Source organism: Rhamphochromis longiceps, linkage group LG10 (genome assembly GCF_057381845.1).
Source record: "Rhamphochromis longiceps isolate RC_006_pf linkage group LG10, R_longiceps_female_GT1.1, whole genome shotgun sequence".
Taxonomy (NCBI): domain Eukaryota; kingdom Metazoa; phylum Chordata; class Actinopteri; order Cichliformes; family Cichlidae; genus Rhamphochromis; species Rhamphochromis longiceps.
The window spans coordinates 27532393-27552849 of NC_140566.1; the positions used below are offsets into that span (position 1 = coordinate 27532393).

The 20457-nt window shown below is 38.6% G+C and overlaps 2 protein-coding genes across 5 annotated transcripts; both read left to right on the plus strand.

Annotated features, from left to right (window-relative positions):
* Nucleotides 1-871: 871 nt before the first annotated feature.
* styxl1 (serine/threonine/tyrosine interacting-like 1) lies at nucleotides 872-7354 on the plus strand. Of its 2 annotated transcripts, none has more exons than XM_085421194.1 (8): nucleotides 872-2864; nucleotides 3561-3643; nucleotides 3807-3906; nucleotides 4084-4217; nucleotides 4762-4907; nucleotides 5014-5111; nucleotides 5672-5784; nucleotides 5958-7354. In XM_085421194.1, exons 1-8 carry the CDS (start codon nucleotides 2570-2572, stop codon nucleotides 6084-6086), a joined length of 1098 nt encoding a protein of 365 aa, XP_085277320.1. In that variant the 5' UTR covers nucleotides 872-2569; the 3' UTR covers nucleotides 6087-7354. The 2 variants fall into 2 exon arrangements, with proteins under 2 accessions (XP_085277320.1, XP_085277321.1); XM_085421195.1 differs by having other exon boundaries at nucleotides 877-2864; nucleotides 3582-3643.
* Nucleotides 7355-8745: 1391 nt separating this feature from the next.
* On the plus strand, nucleotides 8746-19062 carry tmem120aa (transmembrane protein 120Aa). Of its 3 annotated transcripts, XM_085421196.1 has the most exons (12): nucleotides 8746-8911; nucleotides 10473-10591; nucleotides 11445-11576; nucleotides 13099-13158; nucleotides 13271-13366; nucleotides 13564-13653; nucleotides 13908-13973; nucleotides 14121-14182; nucleotides 14807-14899; nucleotides 17020-17084; nucleotides 17207-17275; nucleotides 17460-19060. In XM_085421196.1, the coding sequence occupies exons 1-12, from the start codon at nucleotides 8819-8821 to the stop codon at nucleotides 17571-17573; spliced, it is 1059 nt and encodes a 352-aa protein (XP_085277322.1). In that variant the 5' UTR covers nucleotides 8746-8818; the 3' UTR covers nucleotides 17574-19060. The 3 variants fall into 3 exon arrangements, with proteins under 3 accessions (XP_085277322.1, XP_085277323.1, XP_085277324.1); XM_085421197.1 differs by lacking the exon at nucleotides 13099-13158 and having other exon boundaries at nucleotides 17460-19062; XM_085421198.1 differs by lacking the exons at nucleotides 13099-13158; nucleotides 13271-13366 and having other exon boundaries at nucleotides 17460-19062.
* Nucleotides 19063-20457: the final 1395 nt, after the last annotated feature.

A 20457-nucleotide genomic window follows, 5' to 3' on the forward strand; every position in this document is an offset into this window, starting at 1 on the left:
TCATCACTGAAGTTTATGAGTTTGAGTAAAGCTCATCCTGTCTTGATTTGGTGGTGATACAGGCTGAGGATGGAAAGTGTCTTTCAGTGGAGGTGGCCATTATGTTGGAAACTATCAGAAAAAAATAAAATAAAATTGCAAAAACAAAACCCCCCAAAACAGTTTTATATATCACCCTGGGTCACTTATGTGAAAAGGGAAAGACCATCTTTGAATCGAGGAGGGTGCCTAAGGGTACATCTGTCAACATCTTACAATGCTGTGGTTGCAGCCATTTTAACTCTCATGCTACTCATGGCCACTGATCAATGGTATTTGATCAATGTCATGACAGTTTGCATGTTAATGATCAAGGAGTTGACCTCTCAGCCCATTGTTCATTTAGTGGGCTAGTTGTGCAAATGTACTGTTTATAAAGGTTGGGGAAGCCTTCAGTCAGCTTAGACTAAAGGAGTCACTTATATGAGTGAAGAAACATTTCTCTCACTGAGAACACCCGTCCAGATGAACAGAATCAACCTTTTGAGAGTCATAAGTGAACAAGTGGACTTGTATTGAATGTAAGCCTTTCCCTTCACCTATCCCTGCCAGCTGAGCTAGAGGCTGTTGTTTGACTTCCATAGGTTTCACACATTTTCAAACTTAAAAATAAATACTAATATCACCTTAGTGGGCAAGTCTTTGGATCAGTGTTTTGTAGGGATTATTAAAATATTCTAAAATAAGCAGTATCTCCATGTTTAATTCAGAGAGAGAGAGAGAGAGCTACACTAGAGGCTCACTCATTACCATTTCACTCAGCACAAAAAGCAGAGCTCATGGCTTTAATATCTCTTAGAAAAGGGTTTGTTAAAGGCCAGGTGGTTTGTTTCAGAATTCACTAATGAAAGAACTCTGTATTCTATGTCTAGGAGTGTATTTCGCTGGGATAATCATAAATTGTAGCTGAACTGATAAACTATACAAAGGATACTTCTTTGCTCAGAGGGCAGGAAGACTCTTCCTTATTTGGTTTGTACCAGTTTGAACTGAGAATCTGCTGACACACGAACCTTTTTCCCCTATATAAACTGTTGTATGATGAATAAACCTTTGAGTTGGTTTGGGAAGGCAACCTGAAGCAGTCTGTGTTTCCTTGTTCTCCCAAGCTACTCCCGACGTCGTAACTAACCTGCTGAACGGCATACCTGAGTGTTACTTTGAATCATTTTGAATCTTATAGGGTAAAGACAACTCTGCTTATAGGTGCCCACGCCTCGGAGGAAAACCAGATCCACGGATGACCCGGGATGGAGATTTCTTTCACTCTTCTTATTGTAACTATCACCACATGATTAATAAAGTATTCTGTTCAAATGCAGGTTAAACAAAGCTAGCCTTAGAGAACAGCAGTGATCCATGATGTGCAATTTAATTAGAGCTCTCCCACTGACTGCTTACCAAGAAACTTACTAATCTCAACCCTAGTCTTCATGCAGTTACTTGCAGTGGGTATTTATGCACTGAAAACCACAAGAGTGAGAAAGGCAACTGTATAAACAGCAACCCCCTCGAGTCTAGGGATGTGCCCCCGAGACAACTGCTCTGACCACTTTCACTGCAACACTACCAAGAGTTTATGAATGAATCCCAAAGGAGAAACATTCCTTCATCCTACCAGGGAAAGCTCCAATTCCTGCCTGTGCACACCAGACAATCAATGCCATCATTGTGGTATTAAAATCACCAAGTCTTAAATTAAGGGAAGAGGCAGAGATTAGGTAGGGTTGCTTTTTTTGCCTTCTAAGATCAGCATTGTTTTTAGGAAATATAGAAGTTGCTTTGAATCACGTTAACATCTCAAAGAATAAAAATCCCTCTCAATTTCTTATTAATTGCCCCTTATAATTTTAACAGCAGTGTTAGTTGAAACAGCACCAATATTTGCCACTTAGCAAGCTCAGAGGGTAAATGAACGTTTACCCTCAATTTTAATAGTCCAGAAATGTTTTAGAAAGATTTCCAAACGTCACTCCAAACAAATATATTGCAGAAGGATTCGTAAGACTTCTCAACACACTGATGTTAAGTGAAAGCAAGAAATAGACATTAAGATTAGCTAACAGATTAGCTAACACTTAACTTCAAATTAAAGGGAGAAACTCTTTCTAAATGCCTTTGTATGGACTCTGTTTGCATTTGTACTTTGGGAAATCATTAAAAAAAGCTAGTTGGTGAAGCTAAGATACTGTTAAGCTACTATTACAATAGATGTTTAAGTCCTCAATTTTTTCTAGAAATAACATACACAGAGACGGATAACTAAGTCATTAAAACCACTTAACTCTTCCTGGGTTCAGTATTTCCCCAAGGGTTAGAGCTTCAATGGACTCCCAAAACAGTGGAATTAGGATGCAACTAGAACACTTCTCCCAAAATTAAAAGTAAAATAGGCTGCAGCTTGCTTGGCTGAGGCACACGCTACACTCACCAGCTTCCTCACTCCAGAACAATACATGCCTGTTCACTGAGCTCCTTTAAATACTTTCAGGCTCTCCCTCCCACAGGTGCAGTCACTTACCGTTCTACAATGCAGAATCTACATCATCGCCAACGCCCAATGAGCGATAACGCTGAGTTGCTTAGCAACAGAACCCATACAAAAAAAGCGGAAGCGGACGTGCTACTTGTATCTGCGTTTACCTGGCAAGTCAAGCTTTTCGGATCGCTTGCTGACAGTAGTTTTCCAGTTCAGTGTTTTCTTGTTACAGCTGTCCGTGTGATGGCTAAAATCGTGATGTGTGAGACGCTTGAGCTCTACAATATCCTCAATCAGTGCCGACGTGTGCCCAGACTCGCAGAGATCAACTACCTGTGTTTGATTGGTAAGAGAAAATCGGCCAGTACCAACATTTGTCTGGTTAGATAAGTCCTATGCTTAATTACTCTATGTGTTGTCTATGGGTATGAGTGCTATAGCACATGCTTTTTGTTTCTTTAGGAGACTCATTCTCACAACTTTTTGTGCATAAAGTCTCACCTTTGCAAAAAATATACCCAATTTTGTGCTGGATGATTTTATACTTTTATCAAAACCTTGCCCATTAGCGCAAAAAACAAAACAAACCCGCAGGCTTGATTTAGAGTAAAACGTAAAAAGTGTTCAAACACAAACATGACACTTAATGGATTTACTTGTAACTTTATGCAATATTATATTTTGCAATATAATTTATTTTCTTATTTCACCTGCTCCCTTTAGCAGGGGCGCCTCCAGTCTTTTTTATAGTGGTGGCTATATGGGGGCCAACAAAAATATTGGGGTGGCACATTAAAAAACTGAATTTCCAGTTTTATTATGCTGTTGTCAAATATAGGCAAAATTACATATATCTAAAAAAAAGAGAGAGAGAAAGAAAAGAATTGATAATAATTGACAAATACAAAAGTTGATATCACTAAAAATATGAAAACCAAATAAGATTGTGAGATTGATAATAATCTGTTTTAATTGATTGATTGATTGATTGATTGATTGATTGATAGATAAACTTGATTCCGTTAGTTGTAACTTTGTTCAGTGTTGTATGTCTCTGTTCCAGATGCTAATGAAGTCAAAGATTACTACAGGAGTCACATCATAACTGCTAAAAATGCTAAAATGGTATGGCTATCATTGGGCCCACAGTTGACATGTGTCTGTGTGTGTGTGCAAAAACCCAGGGCTCAAACTACAAATTTCTCCTGTACATTTAGTCAGGCTTTAACCTTTCCTCTAAACTTTTTGCACACGACTGTACCAAAACTTTCAAATTGACTTTTTCCAGGACTCAGAGGGGACATTCCTTCTTCCAGAGTTTGTGGAGGTTGAAAGTATGGAGCATGTGGTGGTCTACGACAACAACACAAGCTCTTTACAGGAGCAAGGTTAGAGTGGTAAATGAGAGATTTCTTCAGAGCAAGTCCACTTTTATGCATTTTATTTGCATTGTTGTGCCAAAAGAAAACAACTGGTTTCCTGCAAACAAACAAAAATAAATAAATAAAATCTGTATTTCAGCCTTAAAAGCAATGCTTATTGTGGCTCTCTCCCTGTGATTACAGGCAGAGCAACTTCGTGTGCCCAAGTGTTCGCTAAGGCTAGCCTCAATCCAGTCAAGATATTGAGAGGAGGCTTTCAGAGATTCTCAGCTCAATACCCTTTTTTGAGGACTGAGAAAATCCTGAACACCATCATGGTAGAACTCTCCTAAAACACAAACATTCCTGCCATCATTTTTTTTCATCAATTTAAGATTATGGGGGGGCTGTCTTATCTGGAGCCAGGTATACAAATCTTCCATCAGCATTCAATTAATTGCCAAATTACATATGTTGCAATATAAGGTAACATAAGGCCAGTGTTTAGCGGCTACAGGGCAGTTTCTTACTCATGTGTTCCCACATATCCAGCTAAAGTGAACTGATTCCAGTTTCTGCCTAATAAATATAAAATGTGTCAGGTAATTATTGCACTGCCACCTTGCATGCAATAAGTTTCCTGTTTGCCACCTACTGGTTAACCTGGATGTTTACCCTTTTCCCAAAGTACTCCAGTTTCCTGTCATGGTCCAAAGACATGCATGTTATGTTAACCGGTGATTATAAATTGGCCTTCAGTGTGGATGGCACCATTGAGTATTTCTGTCACTCTGTTAGCCCCATAACAGCTGAGATAGGCTCCAGTCTAAGCAGTTTGGAGAATTGTTGTAATTGATTGTATATATCTGTGGGCTACCTCAGGAGCTGGAAAGCCTTAAGATTTACCCAGTGGAGATCTTAGCAGGACTGCTGTACATGGGTGATGAGAAGCAATCCATGGACTTCACTCTTATCAAAGACCTGAAAATTGGTGCTATCGTCAGCATCTCAGAGAGTGACACTCTCGAGTAAGGCTGGGCTGGATATTGAGTATTAGAGAGAATAATTAACATATTGCTTTATAGATCTTATTAGTTGTTGTTTTTTTACTCTTTTAAATTCCTTCAAATCAAGGTTCATGAAGGAGATCCATACCTTGCTTATCACCCCTGTGGCTGACTCAGTGCGGTCTGATTTATATTCAAGCTTTGAAAGGATCTGCAATTTTGTTAGTAAGTTGTTCCTTTGCTTTCATTAACAAGACGTTTAAAAATCTGAATTTTATAATTTAATTCATAGAAGTCAGAAACTAGTGAATTATAGGTGTCTGAATTTCTTCAGTTGGGCAAACTCTAGAAGGAGAACAGAAATAATTATATAAATGCAGTTGGCTGTCTTAGTTCAGGTAAAAATTTCAAGATCTCAAACTAAAAAAAACTGATTGCATATTACTCAAATTCTGAATTATTTTGTTTTCTGATTATTTTGTTATTAATATGTAAAAATACAACAGCTTCAAGACTGTCCATCTGAAAGAAATGCATCATGTATCATGAATCAGAGTCATAGCGTTAACTTAAAATCACAGAGTGTAACGTTAACTTACTGAATGTATTTTAAAAAGAAAATTATTATTTGAGGCAATGTGTATTATGCAATGCAATCCATCCACCACAAATTGTAATGAGTGATTTCAGATTTTTCTAATTTCTGTTTTTTGTTGCTATAAATGTAGTAAGTGTTGCACAGAACAGGTGTTGCAGAGGGCTTTCTTGTTATCTCCTGCTTTCAGGTTCCCACATCAACATGGGCTCTCGTGTCCTGATAGTTTCCAAGCAAGGCAGAAGCCGCGCCAGCGCAGTGGCCATTGCATTTCTCATCCATTACCTCAAATACACACTAAAGGCAAGTTTGTTTCGTTCAGTTTAGTGGCAGTATGTGCACAAAGTGTGGCTCTTGTGTCCTCAAATGGCAAAAAAAACAATATATTTTCCAAAATGGCACCAAGAAAGAACTGATCCTAGTTATAGAAAGTACAGTAAATACAGTGCATAATGATGTTGGTTTAACTTTTTCAGGAGGCCTGGACGCATATGTTCAAATGTAAACCCATCATGAGGCCAAACACAGGTTTTCTGCAGCAGTTGTCCAACTGGGAGCTTCACACTTTGGGAACAACAACGACTGATTTTGTCTCACATTTTTAACAAAAGAAGAATTTTTTTTAGTCATCTGAACTCTGGATTCTGTATATGTGGCCCATGCAACATTTAAAATATCTGATATACCTACATTGACTGCATGCAAGTCTGTAACTTCACAGAACCTTGGTTTTTAATCCATCCATTCTTTTCCGCTTATCTGCGGGGAGGTCATGGGTGCAGCAGACTAAGCAGAGAGGCAGGCCCAGACCTCCCTCTCCTTGGCCAGCTTGTCTAGGGGAACACAAAAGCGTTCCTAGGGCAACCAAGAGGTATAATTTCTCCCGCATGTCATGGGTCTGCCCCAGGGCCTCCTCCTGGTGGGACATGCCCAGAACACCTCACCCAGGAGGCGCTCAGAAGGAATCCTTGTCAGATGCCCAAACCACCTCAACTGCAATGCACAGGCAGCAAGCGGAGGGGGATACTAAGATACCTATCCCAGTCCACCACCTCTCATCAAAGCAAACTCCAGACTGGAACAGAGTCAAGACCCTCTCCAGGAGACTGGTTCCAGAGCCCAAGCTGTGCGTTGAGGTCAGCCTGACTATATCTAACCAGTACCTCTCAACTTCACGCACTAGCTCAGCCTCCTTCACCACCAGAGAGGTGACGTTCCATATCCCAATTGCTCGGTAGCCCGGTGATTGTTCTGTCAGGGTCTCCGCCCCTGCACACACTGCACCCTACCCCATAGCGCCTCCTGTGGGTGGTGTCCCCTCTTTGGGCTGTACCACTACCACCACTACCATTACCACCGGGGCTGGCTCCAGGGCAGGGCCCCAGTAACCCTGTAACTCTATCCTGGGCAGGGTGAACTGTTCCCTAGATTTCACACTCACAGGGGTTTTTCAATCGCTCTTTGTCTGGTCACTCACCTAGGACCAATTTGCCATGGTAAACCCTACCAGGGGGGCAAAAGCCCCCTGACAACATAGCCCCCAGGATCCCTTGGACACAAAAACCCCTCTACCAAAATAAGGCAGCAATTCACGGAGGGGACAGGGGAATTGTATTTTAATTAAGATACAGATTAGGTTCATTCAGTATTAGTTCATTTAATATTGGATTGAACTGTTTAAATAAATACACTGAGATTGGAAACGTTGAAAGTATTGAAATGTCCAGTGACTTTAAGTGGAAATTTGATCCAAAGCAATGAAATCTCCAAACATTCCCTTTCATCACAAAATTTTGGGTGTAATTTAAAGGATCAATTTCAAGTAAAAATGGTTAATAAAACTGTATTTAAATAAACTTTTCTAAATAATGAATTTCTCCTTTCATTATTCATTACTGCTTTAAATGCAAACAAATAACCTTTTCACCATTTTTATGGATTTTTAAGGTTAAAAAAGCAAGGATTTCAATTTCAGGTGTTGATATAGTTTTACAATACACAAGGATTTAAAAAAAAATGAAGGTAACATCTTCCTTTTTTATTTTTTGCTTTTTTTTTTTGTATTTTGCAGAATTTAAAGGACCTGGTTTGTATTGACAAAGGTTTTGTTGATTTAGGTTCTTAAATGGCCCTGCCAGAGGCGCTTACATTATTGACGTTAACACTTTCCCCTATTTGCAGTTGCACAACGTCACCTCTAAAAATACAGGCCACAGGCCAAGTGGTGGGCAATTTATAACCCTAGATTTTACCTTTCTGGTGAGAGAATGCCTTCTCTGTAAAATCCCAACTGAGTAGTAACATATATCCTAATTATCTGTGTTTCTGTAGTTTCTAGCATGGCTAGGATTAGATGACAGTTTAGGGTAATGTGGCAAACCCGGCTTGTTAGTTTGGATGGATAAAAAGCTGTTGTATTGCCTGAAAGATATAACTCAGGGCACTCTTTCCTGATGTGACAAAGCGGCTCTAAAGATGCTAGAGCTGATTGGCTGATAGGGGAAACCGAAATGCCAGCCTGACATCTGATTGGGGTAACTAGTTATAAGCCTATGATTAACCGGATGGGACATTTAAAAAAAAAAAATAAAAGCATACATTTTTAATCCTTGAAATTAAATAGTACTGTTGTTAGTGTAAAGTGGTTTTGGAGTGAACAAAGTAATATATTTGGACTTTATAGGATTACTGCTATCTATACTATTTGAAAAAAAGATATATATGAAATTATTCTGTAAGCCACCATTCGAATACATTATGTTCGTAACAGAGCAGCAATGAAATAAGTAAATGAAATTACAAATGAAGTTAAATTAAATTAAAACAAATTCATGTTAAAATAATAGACTTACAAATAATGGTGGTTTAAGCCAAAATCAGACAAACACACAGACACACACACACTATAATTACTGTGTTTACATAATGTGTGTCCTTCTACCTTCTGTTTTTATTTATTTATTTATTTATTTATTTATTTATTTATTTTTTATTGGGGGGGGTGTTTTTGGTTTTTTTGGACCATCGGTGTCAGTAACAAAAACTCATTGAAAGTACCCCATAAACCACTTATTCATTGGAAACTAAAACATAAATTAATAAAATATTAAACCGCAATTAGTTACAACACATTTGTAATTATGTTTAACTAATGCCAATTTACGTATTTTATTATCCATCCGTTTTGAACTGGGAACGTTAAAATACCTCAACACCTTTATTATGAAGGTGCTTGCAGGAAGTAGCGCCAGTTTATCTGTTAAGCTTTAATTCTGTTGGGTGGTACAACTGTTGCTCACTCGAGTGTGATTATTGACCAACTCCGCGAGGTTTCCTGATGCCAGAGGGAAAAATGTTGTTCAGTCCAGGTGGTTTATCTGAGTGCTTACGCGAATGGGAGGATTTAGAGAAGGACTACCAACAGATTCAGGTATTTTAACTAAATGGTGTGTCCATCCCTGGTTACCCCTGCCCGGGTAAGCTAACAGTCGGGGGTAGGTGGGGGAAACGCACAGGCTACAGAATGAGGGGCTTGCCTTCAGCAGCTCAAGATAACTGTCTTGTGACAGCCAAGAGATGCAGAAAATGTAATTGAAACGTAAGCTTAATTCCTGCGAGGACAACAGCCTCTTTTTTTTCCTCCACCGTGACAGCTGTCACACTGTTAAAGGAAGAACCTCGGGGCTATGGGTGTTGGTTTGTTGTTATCGTTGAGAGCTTAGATCCGTTACAGTGCACATATATTGATATAGGCCTGGTTAGTTGTCGTTTATAGGTGTGGTGTTAATATATAACTAAATGGCAGGCACTGAAATGCGTATGTCACTTGTCAAAGGAAGTGTTCAGGTCCTAAACCAGCATCAAGGTAAGAAAAACTAAATTTAAAAACACAATTGTTGGAGCAATATACTGAATGTGAATTTTGGTGTAACTGGAAATTTTACATTTTAAAAAGGCGAGCATTTTAACTGCAAGACAATGATGCAAACACATAAAATAGATTTTATATATTCAGTGTGTCTTTGCTAAGATTAATACATTGAGACAGAGTTTTTTGAGTAGGTCTGTTTATGCTAGTAAATGTAGCACAATACACAAATATTTTTCTAGGTAACTTGTCTTACCATGTCAATTTACACATCATATTAGAGCAGCTGTGGTTTGGGTGGTACAGTGGGTTGTCTACTAACTGGAAGGTTGTTGGATCAATTCCTTTCAAAGTATCCTTGAGTGGGATACTGAATACCAGATTGCCCTTTATCAATATGTGTGTGTGAATAGTAAAATGCAAAGTAGTAACTGCTGTCTGCAGTTGTAAATTCTGCGTAAAATTGCATCACTTTCCGTCATATAAAAGAGGGCACAACCATTTCTCTGTCTCTTGTGCAATTCTGATTGCTCAGTTCTGGGAATTTGCCACAATATGAAGCCAAGGGGGTAAAAAATTATTCCTGTGCCCAACTTTTACAGAATCAGTTTACAGAAAAATTTGGCAGTTAAAAGTGTCTTAAACTTGTACAAACCAACTGTGATAACCAGTCACATGTTTTCTGGAAAGCAACATACTTACGTCTGATTATACCTACCTCAAATATATAGTTAAATAATTAAGGTACAATAACTTATTTAAATGCTTTGGAAGCTAGACAGATTTTCTCATGTAATCATTTAAAATATCTATGGGTTAGGGTTAGAATCCAAGAATCCATTAACAATAAATCCATGATTATTACATGATAACCCATTTAGCAGCCTGTATTGCAACCATTAAAGAAAAACATGCAACAGCATCAGATTCTTTGGTTAATTTTAATTGCCCCTTGGGGATAAATAAAGTCTTTCTGATTCTGATTCTGATTGGTTAAAGCTTTGGTTGGTTTTTATCTTTTTGTGCCCATCCTACCTTGCAGATTTCATCATAATTAAAACTTTTGCATTACACCATACATATTTATATTATCCTCTGGATTTTTTTTTCTTTTTAACCCCAGGACACCCATCGTCTATATAAACAGAAACTTGAGGACGTGACCAAACTGCAAGACAGCTGCTCAAACGCTATCGCACGTCAGAGGAAGAAACTGAAAGAGCTTACTGTGTCCCTAGAAGAGTAAGTATTGATCAGAAATGAGACAAGATAACTTGAAATATGTGTATGTAATGTTTTTGTAAAAGCATTTGTGTCATCAGCTCATTCAGGATACAGAAGCCCAAAAAATGAATTGGGTAGGAATTTATTCTGGCTTTTTAGTAGCTGGTTGTTTTCAGGGACTTTTTTCCACTTTCTCCAATATTACCAGACATGCTTTTTAAAGAGTAACTGCAGCTTTTTATGTTTAGTTTTGCAGTTCAGTATTAATTGGCATTTAAAGAAGCTTTGTTTCTTTTTAAAAAACTTCAGCTGGGTGTTGGAAGACTTTGTGCTCTACAAAAAAACATGAACTTAGTATGACAGATATGGTCAGTGGGAGTATAAATGCAAAAAAATGTGAGGACTTTAAAAGTCAAGTAAGAGTTATATTTGAATGTACTTCACGTAATACTTTCTTCAGATACTAAGGGTTCATAATTCAGACTTTTTAAGTTCATGGATATATCATTGTTTGATTTGACACTCTCATAACATGGAGAGTGTTACTATTAAAGCTGGGATAGGTAGTCATTTTTGGCATCACTGAGCAAAAAATTGATAATCTTTCAGCATGTTATAATCATGTGTGCTAAGGAGGATATTAAACTCCTGCACCTCCACTGAGTTCTCAAAATCTAGCCTGCAATAGGAGGATCTGACCAATTGCAGGCATTTTCCGAAGGAGGGCATTATTATGGATTATAACTGCCACAACAGAATCACAACCTACCTCGTCCACAAACTGGATCTAAAATCAAAAGTGACTCTGTGAACATCTTCCTACATGCATGAAACCTAACAATTGTCCTAACAAATCTTTTTTTTCCATTAGATGCAAATCAAATTCTTCAACAGCCAAATTAAGTCCAGAGGAAGAGGATGCCATCGCAGAAATCGAGGACTCCATCAAAGACAGAGCACATACTTTCTTTGAGATGGAAGCATTTCTCCCCAAGAGGAATGGGTATGATTCTAAATGAGAATGATAAATAGCTACAATTTTCTTTGTCCAAATGGAAGTAAACAAGGAAAATGTTTAAAGTAGAGATGGCACGATACCACTTTTTTATGTCCAATGCCGATATCATAAATTTGGATATCTGCCGATACCGATATGAATCCGATATAGTGTGTTTTTTAATCAATAAAACAGTTTTTTTAAATATCTTGCTGCATTTTGTATAAGTTCATACTCAAGTTTAAAACAACACTAAAGCCATTCTGTTATACCTGTATGCAAAAAATACACTGCACCCAAAATATTTCATAGTTCAGCAATACTGATCAATCTAATAAACTTAAACCTACACCATCCTCCCTATTCTGGTATTTTAAAGAGTACTTAGCAGAAATATTAAGCAACCTAACCAATAGGGTTGCAAACTCCCAGCAAAAAAAAATAGAGAATCACCCCCCACCCTCCACCTTATGATGCTTAATCGACGTAATCAACTTTAATTTGATGCAGTGTGAAGAAAAAAAAAATGCACAGAAATAAATTATTTTTCAAGAATAATTAAATAGATTCAACATCTTTCTTCAACAGAATTGCAGACTGCACAGATGGTATCTTCCCAAAGGAAAAAGTACTATAGCTTACTAGGGTATATTAGACTTAACGGTTACTACATACAGTAATGGACTTCTATACATTTTACATCAGATTAAAACTTTGGGTGTAAGATTCAGATAATTATTTATTTAAAGCTAGACATTTTGAATGAGAATAAGAAAGAAAAGCATGTCTTTGTGATCCCCTTTTCCCTGTTCATGCCCTATCGGCCCCCCTGGCTAAACTTTGCTAGATCCGCCCCTGCACAGTTACCAGCCGTCAGCTGCGTAGAAAACGATCCTGGTGTAGAAAGTAATATTAAATAAATTCTAACAACAGCTTATCAAGCTTAAACGTGCTGCTGTTGTTCAGCGCTGGTTTCCTCTTTCTGGTGCAAAGTGGGCCAAAAACAAAGAAGAGAGACGGACTCGCGACAGAAAAGCCGATCAGCTGATCATTAAGCAGTTTCATGATTGAAGTAGCAGCAGGAGAGGGAGAGAGAGAGAGAGAAGAGCCAGTCACTCCATATATCAGTTGTTAAGCTTAACGTGGGAATGTTTTACAAACATTCAGAGATGAACTTGCACACTTGCTTTACTTCTCTCTGGGATAACTTCCTCGGAGATGAAATGCCGGTTTGGTAGCGAGGCTACAAATACACACAGCCGCTCTATCAGGTGACGCACGCTGCTCCAACGTGCTACGGTTATGGGCCGAGTTACGCCATGTCGCGAGTTTTGTGAGGTGCTTTTTTCATATTTAATGGATTGGATTACATTTTTTATTTCTCTCCGATATCCGATCCAGTAATTTACGTCAGTATCGGATCGGTCCATCTCTAGTTTAAAGTGGATGAGTTTTGCGTTTTAAAAATAAAACATATTTATATAAGATTTGAGGACATTTTGGATAACTAATGCCTCTTCCTGTTTAGGTTATATCTCAATCTTGTTTTAGGAAATGTCAATATAACACTCCTCAACAAACAGTCAAAGTAAGTCCAGTGTAAGGGTAATTTTCTTCTTCTTTCAAACCTAAAAATGCCTCTTAAAGTGCGGCCACATGAGCACCACAATAATAATCATTTCTATTCTTTCATGAAACAGATTTGCCTACAAAGACGAATATGAGAAGTTCAAACTGGTCCTCACTGTCATCCTCTTTGTATTCTCTTTTACGTGTCGCTTTTTGTTAAGCTACAGGTATGATTCCCCACACCTCATTACTGTTTTGTTTTGAGTTGGTTTTCATGAAACTTGTGGATGATGTTGTCAGCTCGCTCATTATTGGCAAATGTTTGTAGCAGCAAGTAGTAAATGTTGAATTATCTGCAAATCCACTACAGGTCCCATGTTAATGTATAAAGGAAGATAATCATCATCATGTTTGTTGTTTTTAGAGTCCTAGACGCCCTGTTCAACTTCCTGTTGGTGTGGTACTACTGCACTCTCACCATCCGGGAGAGTATCCTCATCAGCAACGGCTCTAGGTCTGTGACCATTTTATTTCCTCTGTCTCCACTGTTTTTCTTTTAATGATAATAGGAGATTATATGCAAAGGCTTTGTAATAAAGCAGGGCATTGTCAACTACAGAAAGCCTTATTCTTAAGCCTTTCTGTAACTACTGTATGTGACCAGTTATAATGACTATTATATATTTTGTTTGGTTTATCTTATTTATGAGATGTTATTTTCTTGTTGGTATCCCGTCTGTAATCCTTCAATCTTCCAAATTGTTTCAGGATCAAAGGCTGGTGGGTTTTCCATCACTATGTGTCAACCTTCTTGTCTGGAGTCATGCTCACTTGGTGAGTGATGTTTTTGCACTTTTATCACAGTTTTAAAATTATTCAATAATACAATAACTGTTTGCATCCCTGCTATCGAAATCCTTTCCGTTTTAAATGACATACATATTATGTGGGTGTGCTTTGTTTTTATGTCCTTGTTGACAGGCCTGAAGGTGCACTCTACCAGATGTTTAGGAACCAGTTTCTAAGTTACTGCTTATACCAAAGTAAGAGACTGCCCCTGTTTCATTGACATGCTTGCAGTATGAGTTGTCAGGTGATGATTTTGGCTTGCAAACTCTTAAAATGAAGCTGAGCCTACCTAGCAGAACTGCATATTTCAATTTAAGGATTCATTCAGGCCTAAATTATCCAATAATTTACAACAAATGCAAACAAAAACTGAAAAAAAAGAAAAGCATAGAAAGCATATTTTTCCCATAGTCATTTAAATATCTTGTGGGGACTCGATTCTCATCATGGGAAGCATCATAAAAGTGCATAAAAGCTGTATCTGTCTCTTAGTATAGAGACCGAAACATTAGATCAGGCACCTGGAATGTGGAAATGAATGCACTTTAATAAAGAATTTTGTACAGTTAGGGTTCTATATGCACAAGCCTCAATCAGGAAAGCTACATGAATGTACTCATTCTGATGCGTTTCCTGCATGCATGTCATTCTTACACGGTTAAAATGTGTAAACTGTTGATAATATTCAAAGTAAGCAAGTCTGTTTGTGGTTGGTCCTCGTCTCACTTGTGTCACAAGAAAGAGAAGTGCATGTATGACTTCATTGTTGGGCAAGATGCCCAACAATGAAGTCATACATGCACTTCTCTTTCTTTTAGGTTTCATTCAGTTCCTCCAGTACTACTACCAAAGTGGCTGTTTGTACAGACTCAGAGCACTGGGAGAGAGACATAATATGGACCTTACAGTGGGTGAGTACACCAGCTTGTTATTTATATTCATAAATGACTTTGAAATAACGCAAGCCGAAGAGGAAGGTGGTACAGAACAAGATAAAGCATGATATATTTATCTGGCTGATCTTGGCATCTGACTTCAGGGTGTTACAGGTGGTACATTTGGTAATTTACTAATAAATTTACTGAATGATAAAGGTATGTCTGAGGCAATGAAAACAGTTGAGATTACATTTTAGCATCACCACCAGGTTGGTTATGCTGCCTGACTAAAAAGTTTAAGCCAGAAACTGAAGTTCCCAGACTGGCCACTTGAGGCAGGCTTCAAAAGCAAGTTTTCACAAAAAAAAAACATTTGTTCTTTATGGATTAGTGCCTTTTATCTGACAAATAAGGAGTTTTGCTTCAGTTTAGGCGAGTGAAATTCTCTATGTTTACATTTATTTTTGCATTGTAGTGTTTAACTTTTTATCAATGCAGTTAGGGCTGGGCGATATGACCCAAAATTCATATCTCGATATTTTTTAGCTGGATGGCGATATAAGATATATATCTCGATATTTTTTTTTTAAAGCTATAAGTTAAGAACAAAAAGAGAGTTCTTAGTCACACTGTGTCCCAGATGTCACACGGGCACTTTTATTTACATACAGCGTAGATGTACATGAAGAAATTACTCAAAAATAAATTATCAGCATTTATTAAATAATCATGGTCCATAAATAAAAGAAAACAATGTTGTTTTTGTGCATAACAAAAAGCTCACAATTGTGCAGTCAAAATGTAAACTAATAGACGCTGAGCATAATAACAAAGAGACAGATTTCACAGCTGCACCACATCTCTGAACAGGTGCCGTTTGTGGTCCTTATACACACACAGTACGTATCACTCCGCGAGGCTCCTCCTTGGTAGCCGTAATCCTCCGACAATCCATCAAGCGGTGCAGCTCCGTAGTTTAGCAAAGTCATATTAAAACATTTTTTTGACAGATTGCTGAGCGCTGTGTACCACATAAAATCGGTTCGCGGTCAGTAAGCACAACCAGAATTCATACATAAGGCGCACTGTCGATTTTTGAGAAAATGAAAGGATTTTAGGCCGTGCAGCTCCTCCGGGCTGCATGTCGTTAGCGCGGTTAGCTCGTTAGCGCGGTTAGCTCGCTAACACGTTGACGCCGTCCAGCCCCACGCACGGTAACTCGCTAATGGAGATTTTCCGCTTTCATCTTGTCATTGCCTGCAGGTGAAGCTATGGGGGAGGCGGAGTTGTGTTCAGTGAAGGAGAGGCGAGGCCGAGTAACGTTGCGTAGAGACAAAAGTGGACGAAAGAGAGGCAAACCTGCGGCTCCACAAGTATAATTATAACGTAACATAGACTATATCGATATAAACGATATTGTCACATCTTATATCTCGTATGAAAATATATCGATATTTTTAAAAAACTCGATATATCGCCCAGCCCTAAATGCAGTTTACTTGCTTTAACAGATAACTTATCAGGGTACCCTCACATAAAAAGACAGTCATCTCTGGATCCTAAAAACGCTAAATGGCCTGTATTTGTATAGCGCTTTTACTAGTCCCCCCAAAGCGCTTTACACACCCAGTCATCCACCCATTCACACACTGGTGGAGGCAAGCTACAGTTGTAGCCACAGCTGCCCTGGGGCAGACTGACAGAAGCGAGGCTTCCATATCGCGCCATCAGCCCTTCTGGCCAACACTAGTAGGCGGTAGGTGAAGTGTCTTGCCCAAGGACGCAACGACCGAGACTGTCCGAGCTGGGGCTCGAGCCGGGGCTCGAACCGGCAACCTTCCGATTACAAGGCGAACTCCCAACACAGTGTAGAGTCCAGAAACCAAGGGGTGATTTGATTGGCATGTTGGCAGCTGGTTTATAGTTAGACTTGTTCAAATGTAAAATGTTTAACTTGGCACAAACAATATTATGATCCCTGTACTACCATGTTTGTACATGATAAGTATTTTTAAATCCCAGTGTCTCATTTACATATTAACATCTTATTTTATGTCAGCTGTGTACTATGTCTATAGTCCTCCTACACACATGCATCGTCTCAGTGTCTCTCTTATACGAGTGCCTCTCTTCTCTCCCCTCTTTGTGTTCAGAAGGGTTCCAGTCCTGGATGTGGAGAGGCTTGACCTTCCTCCTGCCCTTTTTGTTCTTTTATCATGTAAGTGGCTCTTTTCTCTTTTCTGTAATACTGTGAACTCTTTACTAGATACTAAATTAGAAAATTCTTGCAGGAACGTGTTTTAGGACATTTTTGACTGTTAACTATTTGTTCTGTTACAGTTTTGGCAGCTTTACAACAGCATAACACTCTTCAGGATGTTTCAGCTCCCAGAATGTAAAGAGTGGCAGGTTTGTACACCAGAGCTTTCACAAGTTTGTTTTTTTAAATTTATTTATTTTATAAATGAGGTCATTAAGCAAAAATTACATGAAAACAGATATTTTAGTGAACACATCCTCATAAAAGGTATACATTTTCTGTATTTAGAATTATTTGTGTGTATTATTTTTTGTTTATTTTGCTGTGGTCTAGGTTTTCATGTGCGGCTGCTCTTACTTGGTCCTCTTCATGGGAAACGTCTTCACCACGCTGGCAGTGGTTTACCAGAAATACATGAACAACCAGGACAAGTCTAAAAACGTGTAAGACAGTAATCCTTAATGAGACGGCTTCTCCAATTCTCCAAAACTCCGTCCTATATATGGAACGGTAAATTCATATAATTACAATCACTTTAATGTTTTCTTAGGAGGAGCACGTGGTCTCTATTATTGTCCATGTGTTTACATATACAGCTTCTTCTATTAATTTGCATCTTTGAAGTCCCTTTCATTTCATATTTCTCCAAATGTTGGTCAGACCACCATGTTAAAGTATTGTCACAATGACTTACTTAAAAAGAAGTAATCAGATACTTTGTTGGTCTTAATAAGTTACACTGTGAGATCGCTGGGGCAGAATTATCTGTCTCTCTTGGTTAAACAGCTTGTTATTTACATTGTATTTATTTAGGAAGCTCTAAAGTTTCTCAATCCTGAGCTGCTTTGTATCTTAGCCTTGGAGAAAGTGCATTGCTGAATAAAAAACACTCCGCCATCCTCCACGTGTTTTGGGTTTTAGTACTATGCAGGGCTCATAACACACAGTGAAATATTAACTCTTTATTATGCTGCACTATTGTCTCTGTGTACATACGTGCCTCTAACGTGTCTTAGGTACAATTTCATCCTGTAGTTCTGTTTCTGACATGTACTTTTAAACATTTTAATGTTTTTAATTTAACATTTTAATTGTAACAAGTTTAAAGGTTTTATCTCTTAAGTTAGGTGCATTTTTTTCCTTGAATGATTTATATGACAGTGTTAAGTCACTTAACAAACAAAGAATGAAAGTGATCAAGTGCAAGGTACAAATAAATTTTCAGAAAGCTTGGAGAGCTATTGCTCACAAACACTTAAAGAATAAAACCGTCTGGCTCCTGGAAGCAAAAAACGAAGGATGGTTCAAGACTGTTGCAAATTTCTGTATGCTATAAAGCAAAAGGAAGCTCTCTTACCTGAAAATTGAAACTGATTGCACATTTTAATATGGTGACAGCAATGGTAATGTTAAAGTGTACAGCTGTTGTTTGAGAAGTTTTGTTTGGTACTGCAATACCTAAACTGACCACAAGATGGAAGCACTGAATTACACTAACTGATGGTGAACACACTGGACCCAGCTGCAAAAAGACTGTATACATTATTTTATTTTTATCTTTTTTTTTTTTTTTTTTAAATTTTGGACAACACACCCATCTTTTGAAGTGTGATCTTTCTGTGCCTTCTGGGGCTGAACTGTTGTTTAGGTGCTGTCAACACAGCCACATTGTTCAGAATCAGTGCTTTAGGTGCAACACTGGACTCAGAGATAAAGAGTAATGTCGACAGTAGACTGAGGACTCTTTTCATCATTAGTCTGGCTTCTTTAATGTTAGTCACATGAAGATCATCACTGATAATGCTCCTTTTCAGGTAAAGGTCATGCTGTGAGTTCACCTGTGGTGAACTCTGATGATTTGATCTAGATTTGGATCTTATCTTTGATTTTGAAAATGGAAAAATGGAGTGGTTTAATAAAAAAACATGTTCTGTCATTAATAAATATATATATATATATATATATATATATATATATATATATATATATATATATATATATATATATATATATTCATTCCAGAGTATACTGATTATTTTTAATGTAGGGACATTTAGAAAACCCTGAAATCCCAAAAAACGATCTTGTAACCAAAAATAAAAAAAAATTAAAAAGTAGTAGAGCCACTTTTCCATTGCTTTATGATTAAAACATGTCCACAGCAGAACCAAAGAGCCAGGGCACGAGAAATAAAGGCTAGAAAGAAATTTGCACGTAAGATCAGAGGGAATAATACCTGAAATTTTAAAAGAAACTACCCTTGTTACTGATTTATCACAGTAAAACTCCCCCACCCCAGTAAAAAGTCTTAGATGAGTTAATGCTGGAGGGCCAGTGAGAGCGAGGTTGTACTGAACAAATGGGACGAGGAGCAAAGTGAATGGGGTGGTAGAAGGAGATGAGGGGAGGAGGGTTGGGTATTCTCCCAGCCTGCATTTCTTTCATCTTTCTCATTAAAGCTGAAGCAGTAGGGGCCATCAAGAATGAGCCCAGGGACATGGGGATTGGGGACTGAGCCTGAGCCTCACATCAGGAGGTGGAGGAGGTGGGAGGAAACAGCCAGCGCAAGCAGACGGCGGCCATGTCAAACCTTCACCTTAAACTTAACCTGCCTTCCTTTGGGGCCCAGATAAAGACCTCTTATCTGTGCTCACCTTCTCTCCCAGCCTGGGAATGGCTAACAGCTGCAGAGAGGCCGAGGGGGCGTCTCTGGTTGAGTAGGTCCGAAATGCACAAGCTTTCTCTCAGGGACTGTATATGAAAGAGGAGGGCAGCCCTGATGAGCCTCCATCTGGGAAAGACTGATTAAAAGAGAGGCGAGGAGAGGAAGTAGTTCATGACAGAAGGGTTGATTCTGAAGAAAAAGGCTGATCCACATGGGGTCTTTAACTGGAGCGTTTCCAGTGATACTCCCATGTTTAGGTTCATGGTGTTTAAAGCCTGTTTTTTTGTTGTTGTATTTTCTCCCACAAAGTTTATTTCAGGTTATGGGTGGCTGTAGCTCAAGTGGCAGAGTAGGTCAGCCACTAATCAGAAGGTCGGTGGTTCGATCCCAGGCTGCCTCCTGGCTGCATGCCAAATATCCTTGGGCAAGATACTAACCCCATGTTTGCCTACTGGTGGTGGTCAGAGGGCCCGGTGGCGCCAGTGTCTGGCAGCCTCGCCTCTGTCAGTGCGCCCCAGGGCAGCTGTGGCTACAACGTAGCTTGCCATTGCCAGTGTGTGAATGTGTGTGAATGACTGAATGTAGTGTAAAGTTCTTTGGGGTCCTTAGGGACTGAGTAAAGTGCTATACAAATGCAGGCCATTTATAGTTTAGTTTAGCTGTATA